General features: G+C 41.0%; 2 protein-coding genes across 6 annotated transcripts in view; one reads left to right on the plus strand and one right to left on the minus strand.

Annotated features, from left to right (window-relative positions):
• LOC126393013 (uncharacterized) overlaps positions 1-27256 on the minus strand; it is a 299507-nt gene that overhangs the window by 129086 nt on the left and 143165 nt on the right. The gene's annotated exons all lie outside the window — the stretch shown is intronic.
• The window catches only part of ntrk3b (neurotrophic tyrosine kinase, receptor, type 3b), a 256863-nt gene continuing 250690 nt past the window's right edge, over positions 21084-27256 (plus strand). For all 5 annotated transcript variants that reach the window (XM_050048751.1, XM_050048777.1, XM_050048759.1 and 2 more), the window contains exon 1: positions 21084-21687. In XM_050048751.1, the coding sequence (XP_049904708.1) occupies positions 21446-21687 (242 nt within the window). In that variant the 5' untranslated portion in view covers positions 21084-21445. The remainder of the gene's footprint in view (positions 21688-27256) is intronic.

Below are 27256 nucleotides of genomic sequence, written 5' to 3' on the forward strand. Positions count from 1 at the left end.
CTGTTTAGTGGACTAACTTTGCACTTGAAAGGATGCCCGTTCACTTACGTTTTAACAGGTCTGACGCTACGGCTGTATCTAGGCTAACGGCTAACATGCTAACTATTATTTCTATGTCACTAGTGACTTGAAACAAATTTAGGACGATAGGAGACAGGTTGAAATAAACTGAAATTTCCCTTTAATCCAATCATTTTCAAACAGATTGTATTCAGTTTTTACACAGTTCAATGTAATTTTTACCTGTTGGAGGGCCGCAGAGACAAGCGTAGAGAAAAAAAAAATCAGCAATGACAATATACTGTTGAGCCTCAAGGTGTCTGTGCAGGAAAGCGAGGGAAAGCTAAGTCACTGTAGCAGCTTCACCTGATTGAAATGGACTGCGATGGCCCCTGGGCCCCTGCCTGGTAGGTGTTTTGAGCAATCCATCTGTTGGCTCTTTGAAGTCAGACCAGAACTGAGAAATGTTAGATGGTTGCAGGAGAACTGCATCTTAATTTGTATTATTTAAATAGTTCTTAAATACTTAAATTTAGATAAAACCTTATTTTTCAATACAACAAGATATTTTATTGTTCTTTTCCATGAGGCATTTGTAGTTTAAACCTTGTCTTTGAGGAAGCTAGCAATATATAATTAAGGTCTTATCACAGGACAAAAAAGGACTATTTCATTCTGACATGCATGTTTATTCAAGAAAACCCTCCACAGCTCCAGACCAAGTAAGAAGCACTTGTCTTTTAAAAAGGGGAAAAAATCTGAAGGATGCCTGACTAACATGACAGCAGTCTTTTTTTTTAGAGCAGATATCACATGTGTAAAAATGATGGACATCTTCATCATCTTGGAAAGAGCCTTGAAATTGCTAAGCTGCCCGCACTTGCTTGTGTGTCCCATCACTTTCTGTGTGTTGAAGTGTAGTGAAGGTGATGGAAACCACATTCATACGTGTACACCTGTCACACTAACAGCTTTGAAGTTGCTATCTTCCACTGTCTCTGTCTTTGCTTTTGACTTTAGTTGTTCTTCCTGCTTTAAGTTTCCAGGAGTGTATGCCCTTAATCATTGCAAATTTTCACTCGACATATTCTGAATTGCTACTCCGCTTTGGCTCCATCCGCTAAAGGAAAAAACAAATTTTATTCACTTTTCACCAGTGGAAATTTAAAAAGGAATGGCTAACGTGTTGGTTTGAGACACATTGAGTATTCAAACATTAAAGAGGAAATATCTGTGATATTTGTGCAGGAAATGAAGGAGCAACTCCACAATAACAATAAATGCACACATGCAAAAACATTCCAAACACACTCATACAGCCAATTTTCTTTCCTCCTGACAAAAAAGGAGGCCTATTCTGGGTGTTTGGCCTTTATAATGCTCCCTCTCATTTCTCCACAGTGTTGTTTGTCCTCTCAGTTGCTTCCCTGCCAGCCAGTGCTGCCTCTTCCACTCCCCTGCTCCTCCTGCTATTCTCGCCAAGCTAAGCCACAACTGTCCCACATGCCATGTCTGCTGGATGTGTGAACAAAGCTCGGAGGGAGCGAGGCGAAAACGGACCTCTTAAGTGAGTCGGACGCAGTCAGGCAGGACGGCTGTAAATGTCTTCCCCTTTGATTCCCTGGGGAACAGAGACGGAAAACAAATGGAGTCTGACTCCCTTATTTTCTCAAGGTCCTGGAAGTGACCTGCCGCTGCTGCGGAACATGGGCTGGAGCGCTGATGTTCGCCGCCTGGCCGCCGAGCTGTCCAGTGGTCTGTCAGCCTGAAACAATTGAAAAAGGCCCCTCAACCATCCCCCCTTCCTCATCCCCATTCAATCCCAGCCAGAGTCCACAGCACAGCCTGCTCAGTGGCACTGCTGACAACTCAGTCGGCCTGCTCACACGGTGATGACCCGGTGAGTAATTGGTCGATAGAAGTCGGCAGGCATCGACTTGTGTGGCTTAGCAGGCTGTGATGATTCATTGTGGTGTTAGCTCTCACTGGCCATGCTGCGGACGCACACGCCTGTTCCGAGAAAAAATTACAAGATCCTGAGGGATAAAACGGAAATTCACAGAGAAGTAAAAATAACCAATGAATAATTAATGCAACAATAACAGCATACATGCACTCGCATTTATCTAATCATCCCGCAGTGGGAATGTGTACATAATAAGAATATTATCTGTCTGCAGTGTAGCTGCCAACAGGCTCGGCCCATTTGGCTGGGAACTCACAGAGCCGTTTGGCTACCAGTTATCGCACTGCTGCATCTCAGCAACTGGATAGCTGATTCTGGCACATGAATACAGGATTTCCATCTTAACACATCAGAAGCATTAGGTCTGAATTGAGCATTGTGTTAATGATCCAGATTCTAAGAGAGACAGAGACGGAGGGAGGGGGAGTTAGAGGTTTCTCTACTCACATGCAAACAGGCACACATGCAGAAACACACACACTTATGACACACACTTTCTGCAGGGTGTTGCAACAAATGCTGCTCCTCTGCTCTGCACAGTTTAATAAAACACCAGGTTACAGAGTGAGACATAATAGTAGGTGCTTTGTCAATACTGAGAGTATCGATGTCAAAACACAAAATGGCCTTTCATCAAAACAGTGTCCCACTTTACAGGCAGGGGCCTCAAGTGTCTTGCTCAAGGACACTTTGACGGGAGGCATGGCTGATAATTGGCACAAACTCGTTGCACAAGTTATTGAGCGCATGAGATTATAGGGAACGAAGGTTTTTCAGGCCACTGTGTTAGCTCCCTAATTTGCTACTGCAAATACATTTTGAAAGAAAAGAGAGAACCCATGAAAACTAGGAACTGAGTGTGTAAGTACATTGCATGCACTCACTTCATTTTAAAGTCAGTACAAGTGACCAGCAGTGTTTTTTAAATTCACAGTGGTTAGCATTGTCACCTCACAGCAAGAGGGTTCCCGGGGGTTCAAATCCCGAGGTAGGGGAGCCCTTCTGTCTGAAGATTTGCAGATTAGGTTAGTGACTTTAAGTTGGTGATTCTAAACTGGCCGTATGTGTGAATGTGTGCATGAATGGTTGTCTGTCTCTATGTGTCAGCCCTGTGATAGTCTGGAGATCTGTCCAGGGTGTACCCGTCTCTTGCCCAGTGTCAGCTGGGATAGGCTCCAGCCCCCCCTGCACCCCCCAACAGGATAAGCAGTTACGGAAAAATGAATGAATGAACAATGAATAAATCTGCAAATGTTGATACTGAATGCGTCAGTATGAAACTGCCCCACATGATGCTGTCTGACTGGCAGTGAGTCGGGAGACAGGCAGAAGACTATGCTCTGGCATTTATTAGCAATATTGCTAATATTAGCTAGCAAGTAAGCTTTTCGTGTCCGTCACATGAGGCCTCAGCGGGAGAGGTATATGACTGTGCCCTCAATCTTGTTTTCTGCTGTTTACCCCTCCCTTGTGTTTTTTTCTTTTTGGTCCACTGTTTGTTCTCTCTCTGTGTCTGTGTGTATCTGTCTGGTTGTGGTGCTCCATTTCCACTTCATACTTGCAACCAATCCACTCATCAAGCTCCTGAAGTACATATACCCCAGTTCTACACTTCCAGTCTTCACCGGATGGCTCAGTTTGCCCATGTGGTACTAACAATACAGCCTGTCTCAAGTTTAAGTCAGTATTTTCCTCATGTTTGCCTGGACTTTGAGGAACTCTGTGGCTATCTTTGCCTCAGGTCCATTGTCTTCCTGTGATCTGCACCTGCCTTGCCCAGCGCCTCGCCAGTCAGCCTTCCAGCTGACAGCCCAGCTCACTTTAAGGGCAGCTATTGGCAAAAATTAAATACAATATTAATAACTATGTATTCATTAGTTTAAAAGGACCTAAAACCATGAATCCTCATCTTTTCATTACTTTTAAGTGTCCACAAATGAGCACAACAGGTATATGTTAAGCAGAATGAAATATAAGATGCAGCAAACTCAAAATGTAGTGTTCTCATATGAGGATCCAGGGTGGCAGGACTTAGGGGGACATATTGGCAGAAATGGAGAATGTTTTCTTTAGTTTCTAATCACCTGAAAACAACAATTGCTGTCTTTTCGTTACCTTAGAATGAGCCGTTTATCTACATACAGAGCAAGTCCTCTCCCAATGAGTCCGCCATGTTATTTCTACAGTAGCCCAGAACAGACAAACCAAACATTGGCTCTAGATGAGACTATTTATGTTTTGCACCTGCCACCATAGTCCTTCCACACACTTGCAACACGGGAGAAGTTTCACTTCAGTGATGCCAATAAATCCTACACAGTGAACATTCAGTTACGCAATAATCTTTTTTTTTTTAAGAAGACAAATGACTAAAAATAAAGTAAAGGGCATTGCTCTTAGTGGTGGCCCCACAGAAAGTGATTACCCAACTGCAGTTTTCCACAGCTCTACAGGGCATTTTAGCGATGTTTAGCTTATTGTTTTGGTTTAACGGCCCATGACATCACATATCATGAGTCATGACATCCAGATGCTGTTTAAGCAAAGAATGTTCAAAAAGCCACCGTACAGTATTAGCAATGAGCTGGTGAACATATTGTAGTAGCACATTTAGCAACAAAAAAAAGTATAAAGGAAAAGAAAAATGACTCCAAATGAATGCTGATGTTGGTGTGTCAATAAGCAACTGTTTGCTAACACTGTTGCCATGTCAATCTATAGATGATATTTAGGAGTTTTGTTTACAGCTTGTTTACAATGCCCCACAGTGGCCAAAAAAATCAGCAGACTTAAAGATTTGGAAAGAAGCAAATATTGAAAAAATAATGCTCACTTCAAACTGCACAGGTTGGTTTACTTCTTCAATTTTTAACCCACACCATCAACTCTAATCTTTATACAAAACAGTTCAACTGTTTCACACCTGGATCTGCCCGGTGTGACCTCAGTCGTTTTGTTAGTGACTCCAGATGATCTCCCACTTCTGCTGCTAGCTGAGTCATTAAGGTGTTAAATACATTGCCAAATGGCACCTCGACAGGAGACGAGTGTATGATGCGGGCACTTTGCTCTCATTTTTTTTCCAGCCCAAATTATCCCAGCAGGTCACACATTTGAATACACAACCTTGTGCTCACAAACCCACATCTTTACAGCATTCCAGGGGGCTCTTCACTCCAATCACACAGCCAGTGAGCTAATTGTGAGCCATCTAGAAATCACTTGTTATTCATTTTTTATTTCCTCTCCCTCTGCAGTAAGCATAAAGAGCAGCGCGAATCCTGCAGAGACGGGAAGTGAACGCGGAGAATTTTGATGGCAGCGTTAGTAACACTCAGAGCTATGTTGGTCCAGTACAGAAAGAGTTTGTCAGGTGTGTATCTACCCAGTCTTAAAATAATATCAGGAATCTGGATTGAACTTTTAAAGATTCCCCATGTTGCTACATGCTTGCCGCTCTACAGTGGCACTGTTTTCCTGCAGAGGGAAAAAGTTCTTTTGAAAATTCAGCAAAGTGTTTCAAAAGACAGGGTTTGTGTAACAATGTGCACACTCTGTTTCTGGCAGGTTGAAATGCTGAAACATTCGATTGTTTTGAACCTTATTTTCTAAAAGATTTGAAAGCTTTTGTTTTTATCCCCAGTCCAACTTTCAAGCCTCTCCACTGTTATCTTAGACCACTGTTCATGGTCACATTATTGGTAATCCAAGTGTAGCATCACCATCAAAATTTAACTGAAACCTGCTGTCACTTTATAAGTGATCTCTGGCATCACAGATGCAACACTGGGCAACAGCTACATTTCAGTTTATTCTCTGTTGTTCATATACACAAATAAAACATTTTCAATTATTTCCCTGTTCAAATCATTTTTTCCTCCTCCAAGGCTGTCAGACAACAGGCCTGGCAAGGACATCGCTGCTGTCACTGACTTAAACAGAGTGAATGAAGCTGCGGTGTCAGGGCTCTGCTAATTTGAAACATCTAAAAACCTTTGTGCCTTGTTCAAATCTATCAACGCTTGTGATGTAATTACGTTTTAAATAGGCTTGGGTGATAAATTGAATCTCTATACTGTTCTGCCTATAACCAAACTTGATTAATCCATTTTTAATCAGTTGGTGGCAGGGATGTGCCTTGATGTTTCATTTAACCGAGGCTGACGGCTGAGACAGTCATGCCTTTTGTCGGATGAATCCTGCTCAACATTGAGACCACCGGTTGGAAACAGAGGAAAAGGCCGGAGATTTACTAAGAATTTCAAAACCCATATGACACCTAGTTTGTTCTGCGTGGGGACACTGAGTGCTCACGTGTACTCTGTTATGATGCTGTTGTGTTTGTGTAGGCTGATCTTAAAGAATGACCACCTTAAAGCAGCTCGCTCCCTTCAGTTACTGTACAGTAGGTGGGCAAGATAACAGTCCAGCTAAGCAGAAGTGCTTCTAATTATAGATGACAGACACAGGGTCCCCCAGCGTCTTCCTCCTCCCAGTGGCCACGCTGAGAAGAGAAACACTTCAAAATAAGGGAACCTTTGCCCTCTCATGTTGCAAACTAAGAAGCCAAATGCAATAAGAGGCCCAGTGATATAGTGTGTACTAAATATAGAAAGAGTTGTTCTATTATTAAAGCAAGATGTGGCAAAAGATGAGTGTGCCTAAGTGCAATTCAAGGTACTTCTACTTTACTTGAGTATTTCCATTTCATGCTACTTTATCTTAATCTACTTACTTTACTACGATTCAGATGGAAATATTGTAATTGTCAAGCTAAATTTACATCATATCTATAGTTACAGGTAACTCTACAAAATAAGATTTTACACACACAAAATTGCATATACCTTATAAAATATATTGCAGCTTATACTGGACAGCATCATCTGTGGCAACAAACCGCAATTATGTGACAAAGGTAGCACAAATAAAGAACAGTCAGTAACTCAGTAGTGTCCCCAGTGTTGCCAGATTTGGTAGGTTGTGGTTATTTGGACTACTTTTTGTACCATTAGCATGGATTACATTACTGAAAAGTGATACTCCAATAAATTAGCCCCTCCTCTCCTTGAGTGGTATGATTGAGACTGACAGCACTGAGTTTAGCTCAGCTGGACATGCAATGACTGACTAAATGTTAGGTGCTGAGTGAAAAAAAAAAAAGTTCAAAAAAGTTAATAACTTACAAATTATGGCAAAAAGGCAGTTTCTTGCAACCCTAGAACTCAGATAAAAATATTCACAAATGAAAAAAACACTTCTGGTTGCTTTTAAGTAGTGTTTAACTTTTGATTTAACACTAAAAATTACAACCCTCTGTGCGCACTGCAGCGCAAGCAAAAAGATGCGCGACTCAGAGCAGCATGTGTCACTGACACCAGACTCAGAGCGCAGCGGACCGGTGGAAAATATCACCATCAGCATATTATTTTACATCAATAAAATCTATTTAATCATTATTTTGAGACACATTGTTGAAAGAATTTAGTTGTCTGTGTTCAAGCAGGATAATAGGTCTCCATTCGTCAGGCTTTCTATTTCCTTGTAGGAGATGGTGTTGTGTTCAAGGTCCCCCAAAAAAACGGGAGAAAAAAAAAGGCCGAATATTCGATTTTTTTTTTTTTTCACAATCGAATCCCGTGCCATCGAACAAAGCTTCGAAGCTTCGAGGCTTCGAATTTTTTGGGTCAGCCCTACTCTGTTTCCAACATTTTTTCTTCTTCTGAGAAACCCTGATGTCAGCTCATTAATGTATTTCTTTATATAGCCATCTGTTCCAGGCATGCATACTCCAAGTGTTATGTTATGTAGCTTACACGGCTACATGTAGCTACACACTAACCTTAGGGAAATGATGGTTGCAGATGTACATTTCTCTGGAATTTCTTTTGGATCATATTCTGGTTGTGAAGATTTTGGTTCAGAAGCCTTTATTTGTGATTTTTCACACTAGAAAGTGCTGCTATACTCCGTTACAGTCATTCCCCGACTGCAAGTACACTGCTACCTGTAGCTACATGCTAACATGTGTGGAAACCAGTAGTTTTGGTTGCCAATGTTGTTAATTTCTCCCTGATTTTGGATCATATTGCTGCTGGAATATGTCTGGCTGCGCTTATAGGCTTTCAGTGGTCATTTTTTAATGATAAAAATTGCAGCTAAACTTTGTTACTGTCATTCCACCGGCTGCAATGCGGGTGAAACAGCACAGATGCGGAAGACCCAGAATCACTGACCAGTTGGAGCAGACTGTGCTCTTTTAGGCGGACAGACAGTAGTTGTTTTTTAAAGAGTTTTTTTTAAATATTTAAGCATGTGAATGTGTTCTAGTCGAAACCCAAAATACAAGTTTGAACCTGAAAATGAGCATAATAGGTCCCCTTTAAACTATCTACAAGGCTGTATAAACACAGATTATATATACAGTATATATGTTTGATTATATGTACAGTATGTATATATATATATATATATATATATATATATCTGTATGTATGTATATATGTGTGTCCACATACACACACACACACACAATATGTATATATATATATATATATATATATACATATTGTGTGTGTGTGTGTGTGTGTGTGTGTGTGTGTGTGTGTGTGTGTGTGTGTGTGTGTGTGTGTGTATGTGGACACACATACATACATACATACATACATACAGATAGATAGATAGACAGATAGATAGATAGACCCTTTCCTAAATAAGAAATTCAAAACTGGGCTTTTTGTCAGTCCCATCTGGCAACACAGAATGTAAACATAACCCATAACCCCATAAACTAATGTTTGTTATTGATAAACACACAGTCCCACACTGGTGCCGGATGCTACCATACATGGCGCCTCTTGACTTGCTACTCATTCACACGCACTCACTTTGTACTTCACTGTACTTTGAAAGTAAACTATGGTTACTTACAAGCCAGTTAGCTGGACATGCTAACATTTGCAGCTGACATTACAGCAGATACGCTCACTGTTTAATCCATGTCTTACACTTTTTGTGGTTTTGGTTTTGGAAAGGCTGAGATTCAAACTGTCATTTGCATTCACTTGATCTTAAGGTCTTGATCAGAATGTTTATTCATGATTCACAAACATGTAGTAAATATCCTGGTTACACTGCAATGTGGATATTTCAGCTGAGGATTACTATTGTCTTGTTTCTATGTGAACCTGTCTCCTTTGAAGAAGAGATGAGTCATGTGTGGCACCTGTGCAAATACATTTGATTTTCAGGCTACAGTTATAGCTCAATGTAATGGCACTCAATTATATAATTCACATACAGAAAAATCATAAAAATCCACCATTTCCACCAAGAAACATGAACTGTCACCAGTTTGAGGGGATTACATCCGTCTTCTCGCGGCAGAGGCACTGAGGGGTGTAAATCTCAGGTCAGGATGACAATGTGTAATGCACCTTGACTAATTGACTGTAGCATTTTGAATGGCAGGAGCTGAATGGATGTGAAAACAAAGAAACTATAGGGGCTGTTGTGGAGCGAGGTGGGGTGTATTTACTGTAGCTTCTGGACTGCTGGGCGTGTTGGCTGCATCCTCGACAGAGCCGGAGTGGCTCGGAGAAAAAAAACATTCCTCCCATCCTGTCACTGTGAAGCTTTTCTTTCCAAATCCTCCTTTATGTCCCGTCACATTCATCTCCTCTTTCCTCCCACTCTCCTCATCTTACATTTTCATCTGTCGTCTTTTCTTCCTTTTCCATCTTGCTTTCCTTTTCACCTTCCGTCTCCTTTAAAAAATACAACAATTCTTCATTGCATCATCTAATAATCTTCATTGCATCAGTCATCTAACTTTTTTTCAGTAACAGCAATTAAAAGCTGTTACACAGGCCTCTTCAAAAATCTATTCATAATTTCAGTGATTTCCTGAAACAGTGCATACAATAAAACATTAGTCACTCCTCTACGCTCCCATCTGGTAGAGGAGGGCAGGGATCTGACTATTTGAATAAAATGTTGACACAATCCGTCCTTCGGAAATAGAATAAAGTTAAATTTGCTTCCCTTCCTTACTGTGAATTAGTGAGACGAGACACAATAGAGCTGAGGACAACAGGAACTGAACGAATGACGTCTGTGACAAGTCACTTCACCAGAAAGTGAGGCGTGAGTGAGAACTTTCTCGGAGTTGAAACATTTCAAACTGAGTGCCTCTCTTCCGAGTGTGCACTGATTGAATGTGGTGAGTTCCTCCATTAGTCCTGAACAGTAGGCTACACAGGAAAGTGGATTTTATCTCTTAAAACAAATTATGATCTTGATAATGCAATATCTAAATTGACTATATATTTGATGGAAATTTAACCCTCACTAGATGCTTCCTGAGGAGCTAAAGTTCAAGAGGCGGCAAAATACTTTCCTTTATATACTCTCTTTGTCTAACTCGGGTAGTATTTTTGTAACTCATTTCTGTGATTATCTAGAGAAGTCTGAAGTCCATCTAGCCCCATGATGTTGCCAATTACAATTATTCTCGAGCTGTCGGCCCCTGGAAGCAGCCTGGTCGTCATCTGCTTGTGACCACAGAACAGACCCTCATGAGCTACTGGGGTTAAATACCTTGCTGATGGGTAGTTTTATAGTAGTCAGTGAAATATTCACAGAATTGACTTCTTAGGCTTACTACCCTTATAAATAGACAAACCAGTAGTGATTTGACATTTGGTCCCCTTTTGATCTTACCCAAAGACAACACCAACACATGCACAAAACAGGGTGGTACCATAAGTATCCAAAGGTATCTTTAGTGGATGGTAGGCATGCTCATTATGGAAGGAGGCCCAGCACCCTACATAGCAAGGAGATCCCTAAACTGGAGCCTCTGTTTAAAGTGACAGTTTTTTAATCCTAATCCTTTAAAGGAATAGTTTGACCTCTTTGGAAAAGATCAATACCACTCTCATAGCTGTTTTGTAAATATAAAGCAACAGCCGAAAGAGAGCTGAAAGATATGTGTTTGTAGGTTGATTTTGTTACTTTTGGACAGAGCCAGCTGTTTCCCATGTTTTTGATTGACTGATACTGCTCTTATATCTGTACCTTAAATATGAAGCTACTGCCAGCAGCTGTTAGCTTAGCTTCTCTTGGAGAGAGACAAAAAGCAAATGAATTAGCCAATATACCAAAATGTTGGATTATTCCTTTAATGCTGCAAAACACCATGGAGAACAGCCCAGTCACCAGTGGTGTCTGCAAAACATTGATAGGTTGGTACGTTTTATTGGCACTATATCAACATTTCTTAAGTGACGTAGTATATGAGTTGACTTTGTCACTGATAGTTGGAGGGGATGGTGGATGGTGTGACACCTAGGTAAGATGACTGTCAATCAGCAGACCACTGCCGACCAGTGTTCGCAACCAACAAACAACCTTTTTTTTTATTTTTAAGGCAGTCATCAAAGTGTTGCAAGGAGCTTTTCCACCACTAAATGTGGATGTTTTTTGGCAGCCCATCACTATGTTTCCAAGAGCGTTTGTGCCACCAAACGTCTGTGTTTTTAACAACCCATGGTTGCATTTCCACTGGCATTTGTGCTACCTGTTGTGGGTGTTTTTAGCAACCCATTGCTGCATTTCCAGTGGCATTTGTGTCACCAAATGGGGGTGTTTTTTGGAAGCTAATCACTACATTTCCAGTTGCATTTGTGCTATCAATTGTCTGTGTTTTTAAATAACCTGTGGTTGCGTTTCCAGTGGCATTTGTGAGACTAAACGTGGGTGTTTTTTTAACAACCTATTGCTTCGTTTCCAGTGGCAACTGTAACACCAAGCATAGGTGTTTTTTTAGCACCCTACCACTGCTTTTCCAGGTGAGTTTATGCCACTAAAGTTCAGTCTTTTGAGCGACCCATGGTTTCTGGTGGCGTTTGTGCAATCAGACATGGGTATTTTAAGTCAAGTCATGATCTTTTCTTAATCATAACCAAAGAAATGTAAACTTTCAGTACATCCGCTGCATAAAACATACAAATGTAACATATCCCTGATTTGCAGAAACATTAATCCTGGAGATTGGGTTGCAGAAAAACATTTAAAACACCTGCAAACAAAATGGCAAGGTGCTCTGAGAAAGAAGGGGCCTTTTCCCGTATGTGTCTGTACCAAGGGGCCACTGGTTTACAATCCATATTTATTAGAGAGCCTATCCTGTAAGCAAAATATAAAAGGGACAGCCAGTGAGTGCATCAACAAATCACCCTATGTGACAGAGTGGGCCAAATTCCTAAATGTAAAAGGGATTGAGTTGTACTGTACAATAATAACTGGCACATGACAGATATATTCTTAATAACCTAAGTTGCATGTTGTATATGAGGTACTCAAGAAAAATCACACAGGAAGTTGTGAGAGTAGGTTAAGATGAAAGTTTCATAAGGTTACTTAAAAGCTTATTCTTAACTCCCGTGGTGACACGTACAGTGCACCACAGAAGAGAGGGAAACAGTGTAATTACCTGCAAGTAATACAGAAAAAATAATGTGCAAGCATCACTGATTCAGCTGAGGGAAAAACACACAACAGAGAGGGAAGGAAAATTGGTCAAGTATACAAGCTTCAACTTGTATATTGTATATTTTTATTTTTGAAGGCCATTTTAAGGCTTTTGCACACTGAGTCAGTTTTTTCGTATTTTTTTTAAAAATCCGTCATCTGAAAAAAATTGTACCTCACAGAAACCCTGTACGCTGACTCCAATGGGTTTTATTGTTGTATTTGTTGTGAAAATGCACAATACAAGCGAAATGTAAACACACATTTGCTCCCATGCTTCTCTCCACTGGATTACCTCCCTGTCTGTAACCACTCTCTGCTGCCGTCTTGTAGTTGGCACCGCAGCTGAAGGGGCTGAGCCATCCTCCCTCTCTGTCTCCATACTGTCACTCTCTCTATCTGTATGCAGTCCACATTCCCTTTCTCATCATCATCATCATCCACCTGAATGTCACTATGTGACCTGTTGAAAGTGGGCTATCTGATTTACGAAAGGATATCGTGTGACCTGTTCCTTTCTCTTGTTGCAGATGTGTTCTTCTGCCACATTTTCTTCACTGCTTCTTGGTCACCAACTCTCTAAATCTGCAGAAAAATCGAACCTGTCCCTAAAACTATAATGATGGACGAAAGTTTCCCAGGCAGTGTGATATTGACACAACATGTTGTCATATGTCTTTTTAGACCTGCGTCAACTTTGGATGAAAAAAAAAATGACCTCACTGTGCAAATACCTTCACTCTCAGTTGGGGATACATGTTTTGCAATTTCAATTTGACCCATTTTTTGAAAATACAGTTAAGTTACTCAAGGCTAAACCTCTGTCAGGATTCAGAAAATCCCACTAAAACCTGTCTTTTATATTTACCAGGCCGCATCAGAAAGTAGGTTAATGTGGGCAAACTCTGGTGAATGGTCATGTTAGACCTTCAAAAGGCCTTTGATACTGTAGATCATGATATCCTGCTGTTTAAGCTAACGACCATGGGGTTTAGCAAGTTGGTGATTCAGTGAGTCAGCTCTCATCTCTCGGAAAGGACACAGATAGAGATTGTCATTTTTGAAAGTTATAACTGACCACTTTTTTTCTTTTAAAAGTGACATGAAAGAAACCAGTTCATCTGACCTTTTTATTTATGCAGACGATTCAGCTATTCTTGTGTCTCATGAAGATTCAGCAGTTGTGGAAAAGTGTTTGAGTGAAGTGCTTCAAAATGTTGGGACTTGGCTGCCTGATAACAAGCTGTCTCTTCATCTAGGGAAAACACAGGCCATCCTTTCTGGATCCAGAATAAAAGTAGGACAGACCCAAGAGATGAAGGCAAAGGTAGGAGAGCCTGTTATTTTGGCTAAGGACACAGCGAACTATCTAGGATGTACATTAGACAAATATCGATCAGGGTCGGCCATGGCTATGAAAGTTCTCACCAAAATCTGCCAAAAGACAATATTTTTGCCCAGAAAATCAGGGTTGCTGCATAGATGAATGTTAAATACGTTAGCTGAAGTTAAATAATCAGGGTTGTATTAAGTTACATCCCAATACCCATCTTGCCTCAGCACATTTTCTACAACTTAATTGTCTTCCAGTTGATAATAGACTCACACAAATCAAGTTGGGACTTATCCCAGAGGATCACAATGGAAACGAGCCTGTGGGCTTTATTGTATAATTTAATTCTTGACAGTTGTAGGTGTATGTGATAACTGTCTTCAGGTGAAGCATGTGTATTTTATGACTGACAAATAATCTATCTGTCCATCTATGTTTAAGTCAGTGGTTCCCAACTGGTCCAGCCACGGGGTCCAGATTTCTCCCTAGTCATTAGCTCAAGATCCACACAGTTTAATACATTCAGCATCATACTTGCGTTTGGCCATGTCATCCAGTGAGTTTGCTGTCTCTGTTAAGTAGCTGTCCGTTAGTCACTCACTCTACAGCAGGAAACAGCACTTCAAAATGAAAGCTATATGCCAGAAATTCACTGCACTTAAATATAAAGTACGTTTTATACAAGCTTGACACATTTGTGAGTCACTTGCGGTCCATTCATAATGGAGCCATGACCCACTTTTGAACCACGACCCACCATTTGGGAACCACATCCTTTCATGTGAGATGTTTCAATTTTTTTGTAAACCTCCTGTTATTTACAGGCTCTTTCGTAAATCATGCCAGTCCAAGAAGTTCAATGCGCAAACTATTTTAAGGGAACACAAAAACAGCTGTGTAAGAGCTGGAAAGGCATCAGTCCAGTAGTGAGCCAGCAGGGTCAGATGCCAAGCCAACTGAGAGCTTGGATAAACTACTTTTTAAGTTTGTAGTTTATTCTGCTAACAGACAGGCTGAGCCACAGAGTTTCGGGGCTTGAGTTTTTCGAAATTCTTCAGAACAGCCCTGAAAAGTAAGTTGGCCATCCTCCGTGGACACACTGCTCAGTATAACAACACATTTCCAGCCACAGAAGAGCCACTGAGGTTTCAGTTGTTGTATCCCTGGTAGGTAAATACTGTTGAAGCTTTATCTTTAGAGAGGTTTACCTGGGTGTCTTTTTTTGGCTTCTCTCATCAACCAGATCACATATGAGTTAGTATGTGTACTGCTGTAAGGACCAAATCCATAACCTTAGCATTAAAACCAAGGAGGAAACTCCATCAGTGCACTTGTGGGTTATTTGAAACTACTACAACTTCCAAATATTGCCGTACTTCTCTGCACAGAAGCAGTTTGTTTGGAGAGCTAGTGACTAGAAGCACAATGTTCTGCTAAACTTTTAGTCTGATACCTTGCTGTGGTCCGGTAACACAGTCTTGCCCACCGCTCCTTTTACTGGTGTACAAGAGATCTAAGAGTATGTCGTCTTTTAAGTTGCTCAGTTTGGAGAGATGGCAAAACACTCCCTCCACTTAATTAGTCCTCTACAACTCCATGCTCTGCTCATGCAGCCCTTCATCTTCAGCTAGACCCTTTGAAGGCTGCACTGTCATATTGGGTGTTCCTGATTGATTCTAGCAGACCAGCTGAGCTGGGGAGATGGATGTCACGGCAAACACACATTTTAAATCAGACCGGCTTCGTGCGCAGTTGATGAGCCAACGAAGGATGATAATTGATTGAACAGAAGGAAGTAAGATGGAGGCCTGACGTCAGGCTGCAGATGGTCTGGCTTCATGTTGGCCTTCCCAGAGAGAGGTGTACTGATGGGTGACAGCCACAGTGATGGCAGCCTGTTTGAAAAGGAAAATGAAGATGGCCCTGGAGATCACCTGATAGCCCTGGAGATATTAAAATCCAGTGATTGCTCACAGAAGTTGAATGGAACAAAAGAGCAATGGCTCCACTCATTCTCATTTGATTAGAGATGGAAAGCTGTCATGTGCTCGATAAAGCCTTTGGTGACTTTTTTCAAACTTCATTCATGAAAATATTTCAAAGACAAGGACAAATAGAACTTCAGAATGGGATCAAGCGGCCGGGTGACATCACATTTTGATAGAGCTCCGGATGACACTTGAAAAGACCGTTCTCAAAGGGCTTTCATGTCTGTTTGGTTTTTTATAAATAAAACTTTATCTCAGATTAGGTCAGAATTACTTTGACAGGTGGTTGTTATTATCAGCCGCCCATCTGCCCCAAAAATATATCAGAGAGGAAAAAGACAGATATTAGAATTCTCAAACAAACTTTTGAGAAGATTACATGTGACAAAATGATTTAAATTAAATGAAATTTAGATATATAAATAATGAAGTAAATATAAATGCACTGACATATACATATGTATATATTTCATTTGTCAGTGCTTCCTGTAACTTTGGGATTTCTTTTCAGCACTGAGGGGCACTGAGATTATTGTATGGGCCACTGAATATAATGGATTTAGTGTTTATCAGATGACAACAGACAAGAATTAGCAAGTTACCAGAGCCCAGCAACACTCTGCCTCACTCCCTGGGCCCCCCACAGTGATGTGGTGATCAGCGCAGCCTGAAGTGTACTGTATGTTGCTGCAGCAACAGAAGTTTGCTGATTTGGTGGGCATTTGGGGAGGTTGAGAGGGCAGTCTGGGATCAGACCCCTGGCATTCAGGTGTTTGGTCTTTCTCTAGCTGAATTCGAGTTGCTACAGGGCACTAAGTAAAGGCACCCATTGAGAAAGGTTTATTTGTATATATTATAGAGGAAGCAAATGCACATTGTCCAAAAAAGTTAACACAAGCTTAAAAAGAAAAAGTGCCTGTTGGTTCTAAAATGACCCAAAAACATGCATGCGCTGAACAGTAACTACAAGAAATTCTCTGCATAATTTCTTACTGTCAAAGTTTTTCCTGTAAAAACATGGTGCAGTTATGAAAGTGTTTGCACCTGTTGATATAAAGCAATACCTTTTAATAAGACTTCAAAAAAAATCTGAAAATTTACGTGCAGAACACAACTGGACTGGTATATAGACACTGCATGATACTGACTCAGGTGTCTGCTCCAGTGAGTGCCATCTATTCTTGCTCTTTGAGTGTTTCATATTTCATTAGCTTTCAGAAGTTATTAGCTTTATTTCTATTAGAAGTTGAATGGACATGCTTCGGGGGGGGGCTGTATAATGGCATAGTTTCATAGAAGAAAATTGGTCATTATAAGTAATGTTACACACAGAAGATGTAGAAGGAAAGGAGAGAGGTGATTGGTTGACTGGTTGACTGGGACGTTAAAGGATACTGGGAGATCTCATCATGTATGAACAGGAGGAATGATTACAGCAAGAAGAACCTGCTTCAATTTTCATACGGCATTTGACTATTGCTTTAGGACAAACTTGAAAAAATGTGAACTTAGCCTTTAACATAAAAATTAGTTATTTTACAGTACATAGAGGCAAGTAGCACCAGTAAACCAGCTGTACAGTGCTATACATTACCAGTTAATTGATGTAAACATTGTACATTAATTCAATAGAGGACCTGCTGTAAAAATGAAAACAATTTGTGTTTTATTAGACTATGAAAGCATCAATGAAATTTTCCATAATGGTGCTTTGCCGGGCTCTCTCGGATAAACAATACAGGAACAACATTAATTTGATTTGATGCCATCTAGTCTCAAAACTGCCTGGATAATTACATTTGAACATTAAATCATTTTCATCCAGCCACCCACTAAACCTGACATTTCCTCATTCTCAGAACCTCACAGGATCCAACCCAGGGAATACCAAACAGAGCCATCATGCTGTAACTCTTTACAATTCCAATTAGCACAGGGCATGGATAGATTACTTAATGTGCCTAGGGGCCCAATGCATCAGGGGCCCTCCTGGCCTTCATCTGCAAAATATCACCCAAATTAGAGACAAAAATTACCAAATTACCAAAACAACAAGAAAGAGACACAAAATGCCGATTTAAGTCACAAAATGACCTCAGAGAAACACAAAACCATCAATAGATGCCTAACGACTATGAAGAGGCATAAAACAACTTCAGTCAGGAGAGACAGAATAATTAGCCTAAGAAAAGATAATATTTAATACAGAATATGAGCGGACAGATTAACAGATGATTTGTGCTGATTAAGATTTACCAGAAGTCTTTGGTGCTTGGACACCAGAGGAAGATAATTTGTGATCGTGGGGCATCTGAGCGGCAGCAAGATAAATCCGCCTGATGAAGTCCAGACACTGGTAGTCTCGCCACCAGACAATCAGAGATCTCCGCCTTCTGATAGTCTGGGGACACTCCTTTCTAAAGTGTGTTTAACACACCGGCGAAAACGGCCGGCAACAAAGCAATGCCTCTTGCATTTTTGAAAAGGACACACCCTCCCGGAAATGTGTGCTCCCCCTTTTCTCGTCCGCAAGGAAACAAACACACAGAGAGCTTGAAAATGGATGCCGAGAGATTTAACTCAGTTTTATGAAACGTGTGCTCAGTCCACAAGATTGTGGAAATGAAGAACTTACAGCGACTTGAGCCATTTTGTACCGCTACACGTGTTTCTAGTGGGACTATGTTTACAAGCACAAGAGTTCAGCGAGCCACCGAAGGACCGCCCTGCAGGTTTACTATTGGTTCTGCAACATAGGGAGTTTTTTTAAACTCTGAAATTGTATCCGCCCATCTAAACACAAAATCAGGGAGAAAGTCATCAGTCTTTAGTTAAGCAAAGCGTCTAAAGACTGACTTGTGAGTCTAAGACACTGGTGGTGGTGGTGGCTGCTGACTCTGAGACTGCTGACTGCTGAGGCAGATTAGGCTGATGAATCCATAAGGACCAGGTGTGATGGGGAGGTGAGGGTGTGCACAACTGCAGCAGGAAAAAACTGCAGCAGAAGAGAAACATATTTAAAATAGAGAGCAGTAATAGGCTGACAGAGAAGGTGCGTCGCTGTGCTATTGGTTGATTGTGAATCAGCTGAAAAAAAGCTGATGACTCAATCGACCTACCCAGACAATGACACCTAGAGATAGTGAGTGAGCATGTGTGCAAGGAGCTAATGGCAGGTTGATAACGAAAACTTACAGCCTGAGCATGAAAAGTATGTGGCGCCTTTTTGTATATCTGTGCCCAGGGGCCCATTGTGTCATAATATGCTCATGGCACACAAGGTTACTTTTCATAACATGACAATGGCAGTTATTTGCCAATTTATTTGGCAACATGGTGGCTGTGGCACAGGAGTTGCAGTGGTCGATTGTTAGTGGTAGAAAGGTCAATAGTTTGATCCCTGGTGCCTGCAGTATGTGTCAGAGTGTCCTTGGGCAGAATACTAAACCCCTAAATTTGTGTTTGATACCTCTGATAAGCAGGTTGCTTGGAGTAAAAACAGTGTTATATAAATGCAGTCCATTTACTACAGTATATAGATGATTTACATAGTAATACTGTAGTTGCCATTGTAGCTGAGCTGCTTCTAACTTCATGTCTTTCACATCTTTCGGGGTGGCAATAGTTCAGTCCATATTGACTTGGATTTGAAACAGAAGGATCACTGGTTTCAGTCCCACTGCCAAGGTGCCCTTGAGCAAGGCATCAAACCCCCAACTGCTCAGTGCGCCTGTTCATGGGCAGCCCCCTCGCTCTGACATCTCTCCATTTAATGCATGTCCTCTCTGTGCATGTGTGTGTATTTCGCGCCTGTGTGTATGTGACAACAGAATGGAAAAACTGAATTGCCCCTCAGCTATTAATAAAGTATATCTTCTTCTTTTCTTTTTTTTAAAGGTATTTTTTTGAGCATTTTTAGCCTTTAATTGATAGGACAGACAAGTGTGAAATGGGGAGAGAGAGAGGGAGTGACATGCAGCAAAGGGCCACAGGCTGGGGTCGAACCCGGGCCGCTGCGGCAGCAGCCTTGTACATGGGGCGCCTGCTCTACCACTAAGCCACCGGCGCCCCATCTTCTTCTTTTTAACCAGTGAATGTAAACAGTGTTTCTTAGTAACAGATAAAGACCCTTTAAGGTCACCTTGAAAATAGATACCTACATGTCTATATGGCTTAGCTCCAAAGCAGCAAACCACTGATGATAGATACACCAGATCTGTGGCAAGAAGGGATTGTATAATACCTATGAGGTGGACTGCCTTTGGACAGGAAGCTCTCTCAGTGAGAGCAGCTCACACATTTGCCAGCACTCACCAGAGACTGTGACACATATCGTTTATTTAAAATTCATTCAGAATCATGGTTAAAAGACAATCAAGTGTGCGACCACACTCTATGACTTATTCAAATAACCCGAGGCGCTCTTTGTTTTATGTTTTATGTATTGCTGTCTTTGTTTTCAAGTATTTCATGTGTTTTTTATGAAATATGCTCTGCTACATACTGTATTGCTGTGCCTGTGTGAATATATTTCATGTGTCTTTTGTAGCTGTCACTACACCTGCGCGGGGACTGCGGTTAAAAAATGAGCTAAGAGGGCTAAACTGGCACATTTATGGAAATGTCTGTTTATGTTCACCGTCCCTGTAACTCTATAAATAAATGAGTATATAAATAAATAAAGTGATCTAAATGAATTACGGATACAAAATGCATGTCTGCAGAGGTATGTGCCATCTACAAGTCAGTGGTTATAAAGGTGTGTCCTACTTAAGTATGCCAACATGTATTTGTAATTAATTTATTATGTGCGCTTTATAGTTGTAATTAATGTAGATCATTCTGTGTAGATCTCTTTTTACTTTGACATTAAAGGTCTTTTTCTGTTTTTCATTATTTTCCATTACATATTTTGTGACATTATTCTAAATTATTTTTATATTTCCAAAATTATTATTATATTATTCTATAAGATCACTTTAAGTACATATGGTTATTTTGGATTCACTAAATCATCAGTTTAATGACCCTATCATTCTTTATTTATATGTTTATGTGATGCTTTGTATTTTGATCACATAATAGGCTACAGTCATGCTGCAGTACAGCAGTCCCTATATGAAAGTGGACTTGTGATCACTGTTGATTGCATGCAGTTTCTGCAGGTGTCAGTATGACTGTAGCCGGTAGGAGGGACTTGATGCTCCAACTTCTCATTTTGTGTCTCTCTGCTCTCCAGCCAGTCGTCCTGGTCCTGCTTGGAGAGAGACGACGGCATCAGCAGCACGGCATTCCGGGGAAACACCATGCATCTTAGGCTAAAAAGACGACTGGAGCCTCACCGTATTTCGCGTTCTTATTTTTGATTTCCGTTTTTTTTTTTGTTTCGTCTTTCTCCTCCCCCCCTCCTCTCTCCTTTTCACCCAATCTCTGACGCGCAAGGACACTACAGCATCCATCCACGGCAGGAACGCTCACATAGAGCATCCTCTGTACAGACGCACCACCACCACCATCCTCCTCCTTCCTTCCTTCCTTCCTCCCACTCTCCTCCTCTCCTCTCTCCTGTTCTGTTCTAACCCAGAGGACATCGGGACATCTTCTCCCCCCTATTTACCCGGAGACATGGATCTATGGTTTCATTCGATCCGGATTTGCTGGTGGAGGGTTTTGTTTCTGATGAGTGTTTTCCAGGACTATCTGAGCTCCATGCTGGACTGCCCGCCGACCTGCAGCTGCTCTCAAACAGAGATCTATTGCAATAAGTCCGACAACGGCAGGTTTTTCCCTTTACTCGCCCTGCAAGATACTGGGAGCAATGGGACCAGTGTTGACATAGCAGAGTTATTCAAAAACATCACCTCTATGTAAGTAGATGCGGATTATGCCGTGCGTTTTTTTTTTTTTTTGAATCATTAATTGATCATATCCTCAGTGAGGCGTCTGTGCTTTCAGGCTGTCTGTTGCTTTCCTCGCACTGATCTGACTTGTTGGCTGATTATGTCTTATTTCCAGACTTTCTGCACTTCTATCAGTCTTATAAGTGGCCTTTAATGATAATACCACCTAATAATCGGGTTTTATACGGAGCGTAATGCGCTTATTCTGTCTCCCCTGCACATATAAGGCAAATCCTTTGCAACGTTTCTCAGACGTGGCAACAAACTACTTGATGTGGAGCCTCGGTTGATTGATGATTTTTTTTTTTTTTTTGTTAGTGTGTCCTCATAAAGTTGCTCCTCCGCAGCGGCTCCGCAGGCCTACACGGCCAAATGACAGAAAGGATGTTGCGGAGAACCTCAGATTACCCATTCACTCGATTCCCCGTCCTCGTGTACGGCAACTGCTCCGACAGATTGTGCTAAATGAAACAGAAATAAATGGTGCAGTAAGGTCAAGCAGTTACATTTCAGCCCGCATCCTCAGACCGATGCGACCCGACAAACTTTATTATGTGCTGGGGGAGATCTGGAGGAGGGGGTGTTGGGAAAAAACGTCACTTGTGGCGTTTTTTTTTGTCTCTTCCCCCTCTCCCCTAAAGATTTGGACGTGCAGCAGGATGCTATGCTTTCAGAGGATTCATAAATCGTTAGCTTAAAACAGTGGAGCTATGATGACGGCAGCCTCTCCAGCCCCCCCTCACCCACACACCCCCAGAAGTACATTTTCATTCTGCATCCTCTCCCTCCTCCCCCCTGCTCTCTCTCTCTCTCTCTCTCTCTCTCTCTCTCTCTCTCTCTCTCCCTGGCATCGATCCTTCCTGCCAACATCAAAGCTTTCTTTCTTGAAAAGTCAGTACAAAAAAAAAGGAAAAAAAGCGCAGCTCGGGCCTTAAAATAAGACCTCTGGTGTCGATGAGGCTGATTTGCATATAAAGTAAACATCTCCCCGTTAACGCACTGGAATTCCCCGCACGGCTTCCTCCGCGTCGTCTTACGCCACAAAGGGACTTTTCCTCCCATCACTTTTGGTATCCCGTTTACCCTTTTATCCGTTGGAGGCAGACAACAACTTATTTTGTGACACGGTTCATCGCTTCCCTGTGCCACTAGAGGGTAGCCTGGTACCCTCTATACACTGGGAACCAAGTGCTCCTTCCAACACTGGAGTCATTTACTGTACGTGACTGTTTTATCAGAGTGTTTTTAGTCAAATCAGGACGCCAGAATAACACTCAGTCGCCACCATGAGCTTATGATGATAAATAGACGAAAGGTCAAAGGTCAAAGCCCACTATAAGTGATTAGTGTGACCCCAGGGTGACCCTTGGATAAAGATTTTCTCTTTGTAAAACCTGCTTCTTACAGGTTACGCTCATTAGTCTTTGCTCTCATCCACATCAACAGTAGAATAAACTACCTCTTGTATTTAAATTGTTCAGTGAAATAGCCACTGTACAGAAGCACAAAGCCGTGCATTGATTGCCTTTTTGCCTTTGAGAAACCCTAATGCAATTGACCCAGGACTAACTGTGCATTTCATGGCCCCTCGCCAAGCAGGCTGCATGTTTTCTTGCTGCTCAGCATGGACGGCAACCTCCACCCAGCACCACCACCGGCAGCAGCTCAATGACAGCATATCAGAGACAATAGCTCCCAATGTCACATCAGCGACACATCAGATAGGAATTCATCCATTCAGCAACACACAGAGATGATTTGTACATTTTGTGTAAAATCTGCTCATCAACTGTCGTGTCTATAAGCATGTATTTAAAAAGCACAGTTAATTATTTCAATTAACAATTTAACTCTTACTTACACAACAACCATAAATATATACTGCACTAATTGAAATCTATAAATGAACAAGTATAACTGGCAGTTAAAGGCTTGATGCTATTTTATTTTCTGGCCAGAAAATGCGCTCTTTAAAAATAATAACCAGTAACCATAGTAATACAGAGCAGTCAGTGAGCGAGGCCACATGCAGTACAAATTGTCCCCGGCCCTCTCTCTTTGTAAGGTGTTGGATGCATGAGTTTTGCTAACGAGAGGTCTATTCCGCTCATCGCAGGGGAAACAGGGAGCGATGGGGACAATTTATGGAGATGGAAAACTAGAGCGAGGGCCCCTAGCAGAAACCGTGGGACGATTGGCCAGCCAAAGAAAACTGCCAAGTCCAAATAATAGTTTTCCAGTTCTCTCACATTAGAGATTCATCACAAGAGGCATCTCTGTTTGAAGTGGATAAGATAAGGCCTTGCTGTGATACTTGAAGAAAAAAAAAGGTTTTCTGAGAGCAGCTGAAGCGTTTGACAGGTTTGTGTAGCTCTGACTGCAGGTGCGCGTTTGTTTGCAGAATCCAATCAGCGCCTCCACCTCTGGTAATGACGTTTGGCCTCATTTTGTTCTTTTCCTTTCCGAACCACCCTCTGAGAGTGTGGTTTGTAAGGAGAGGCTAGAGTATCAGACCAATCTGTGCAAGTCATCACCATGGCGTCAACTGCTGTATGTCTCCAACATGTATTTAGATAAAAAAAATCACCTCTCTGCCCTCCTCGTCTCCTCTGCTCTTGAGTTCATCCTTCCATTCAGCTCCTATAATGGTATATGTATTCACCAGCATATACCTTCACCCTCACCGCTGAAACTGCAGAGCGATTAAATCAATTTCTGAGAATTAGTAAAAGTCAAAGTGTAAAAGGTATATCATCTATGGTGTAATTGTGGTAATAGTCAATCTAAAACTTTGCTTTTCACCAGTAATATAACAATAAAATGGTCATATAATGTAATTTCCTCATAATTATCCTACAGGGACTTCTCTGCAGTCAAGTAGTCATTTACATAAAAATGGGAAAGATGATATTATTTCTTCCTTGTGCGCTCGAGATAGAAAAAATATTAGAACACCAGCTTGAACCAAAATCTCAATTTGACAGATGTATGACTGTTACCATGTGCTGACTTTCTTGCAAGTGTTGCATTTTACAATTTTCTGCTGCACTTATCTCAACATTTGACAAAAAATGAGGTTAAGCACAAGGTTTTTTTTTTATGTCTCACAATTTCCCCAGAATTTGCACAAGTAAAGATCATCATTTGATAGGGATTAATGGTTTGTCAGTTATTCTTCAGACATGTCTTAAAGAGACAGTTTACCCCAACACCAAAAATACATATTGTCCTCTTACTTGCAGTGTTGTTTATCCATCTAGATCATTTATGTGCGAGTCTGCTGAACTACACCTGCCAACTGTATCACCATGCAGAAGGAAGTGTGCATCTACTGAGCTAACTAACGTTACAGCTCAGCAGAGGAGGACACCATTAATGTTTACATCTTGGGCTGTCGAGTGCATGAGCCTCTGTTCTATGAGTAGATGCACACTTCCTTCTGTGCAGGTTAGTGGCTGTAGTTCAGTAGAAAGAAGATTATTTTGGGTAACAGGGTCATGATTTCTGGAAAGAGACATTACTGTTGAGTTTTTCAAATTGATTTTTTTTCCTACCTTGAGCACCACAAGCCAAGTGCTATTTTGTTCCATTATATTTCTTCTCTACGGCCGATATCTCCAACACTTGGCAACTTTCAGCGAAACAGTCTAGATCCATAGCACTACAGATGAGAGGCAAGATATGTACTTTAGATTTGGGGGTAGACTGTCTCCATAAACATATATACATATTGTGCTTTGATAATATTTTGTGCCTAATATTGCTCAGTTACATCTACTCCTTTGTCATTAAGATACAGAATCTATGCATATGCTTTTTTTTAACTAGACACAAGATGTTTAGTAGTCCATTAACTGAGAAGTCCATTCTCAGTTAATGTGCACTGGAGGTTTCAAGTTTCAACTGTTGCATTGTGGACCATGATTGGCCATCTAGTTGTGTCATGGATGGACATCATAATCTCAGTTTAAAACATCATGGATGTCTTAAACTTGAGATTCAAGATGAAGTCAGAGAAGCTTCCCTCTCATCATCAGATGAATGTGAAAACAGCCTATTAGTGTAAAACTCTGCACATATGTCATTCTGCAGTGAAGCTCAAAAATCTAAGTTAAGTAATAATTTAAGAAAAACACATTTGACTATAGAGGGAATTTAAAGAAACAATTCATTTAGTTAAAGTAACCAATAGCATCCCAGAATTTCCAAATTCCTCAACATGGTTCACAAATGACCTACAAACATCTGGTCATGAAGACATGTTGAAATTTTGTAGCATTGACAGGCTTGATTAGAAATCAAGAAGTGTACATATAACAAAAATCCATCCATCCATCATCCATCCATCCATGAAGAACATCCGAATCCCTGCTGCCTTTGATGTCTTAACGTGTCACTTGCGTACTGTATATATCTCATTATGTATGATATTTGATTTTGCTATAATATTCATTAGAAGATAATGTTCTCCTTAAATGTGAATGTTAAAATCAGAAGTCCTCTATTTGCCTTTGAAATGAGAATGCTCTTCCAAAAGCGTCATAGTTTGGCTTCTTTAATGCCATCTCTTTCTTCAATCAAAGGGATTTATGTGGACTTGTAAAATTGCCATCTGTTTATCTGCAAACAAACTGAGAGTTCCACACTCTGAAATGGTTCAGCGTTTATCTACTTTGCCAAAATACAGCTTGAAGTTTATCGTTTGATATCTTTAAATCTTGATCATCCAGTCAATAAAAAGCTGTGTCTTCTAATTTCCAAGGAAACAAGTTCTCCTTTAAAATGCATCATAATGTTATATTTATCGTGATTAATCTTTTACTTACTGGAGGTGTCACTTTCAAACAAAAGAAGTCACACTTTGGAATGAAGCTAAATCAGGTTCAGGTTTTATTTTGGTAGCATTGAACCAAAGGCAATCTTTAAAGGATAACGGAGAAGTCTCCTGTGGAAAAGCGAAGGTAAAAATGCAATTTCAGGTGTATTATGCCATAGAATAGGATCATGGGATAGGGTGTGATCTAACAGGACAGGATATGTTGTGAAAAAGCGCAAAAGAATATCAAAGCTGTCACATCCATCCATCCACTGCTTTACTGGCTACATATTTCACCAGCCATCGCTTTCAACAATTACCCCCAAACTCTGGCTCAATGCCAGTTACTCTGCTTCCTTAAAAAGTATTTGGAGAAGTTTTTCCTCTCATTTTTCTTTTTCAAATTTTAAAACAGCTCAGCTCCGCTTGAAACTATCGATTGGTGGACACCTTCAACTACACATCTTATATGAAACCTGCCAGCAAGCTGATGCTGCCAAAGAAACCTGTTTTATACAGGAATGTTTCCAAGGTCTGCTTATAGGTGACTTGTGTGGGCTGCAAGTGTCCCCCGGTTCAGACGCTGAGCATTACTGCATTACATAAATTCAGCGTTTTCTCAGGCTCTTAAAAAACTCCTGTGCAGCCCACATAAGTGTGTGACTGTGGCCAATAGCAACTTCACATCCAAATATCTGCTATATAATTCTTGCATAAGGC

The sequence above is a fragment of the Epinephelus moara genome, chromosome 1 (assembly GCF_006386435.1).
Source record: "Epinephelus moara isolate mb chromosome 1, YSFRI_EMoa_1.0, whole genome shotgun sequence".
NCBI classification, from domain to species: domain Eukaryota; kingdom Metazoa; phylum Chordata; class Actinopteri; order Perciformes; family Serranidae; genus Epinephelus; species Epinephelus moara.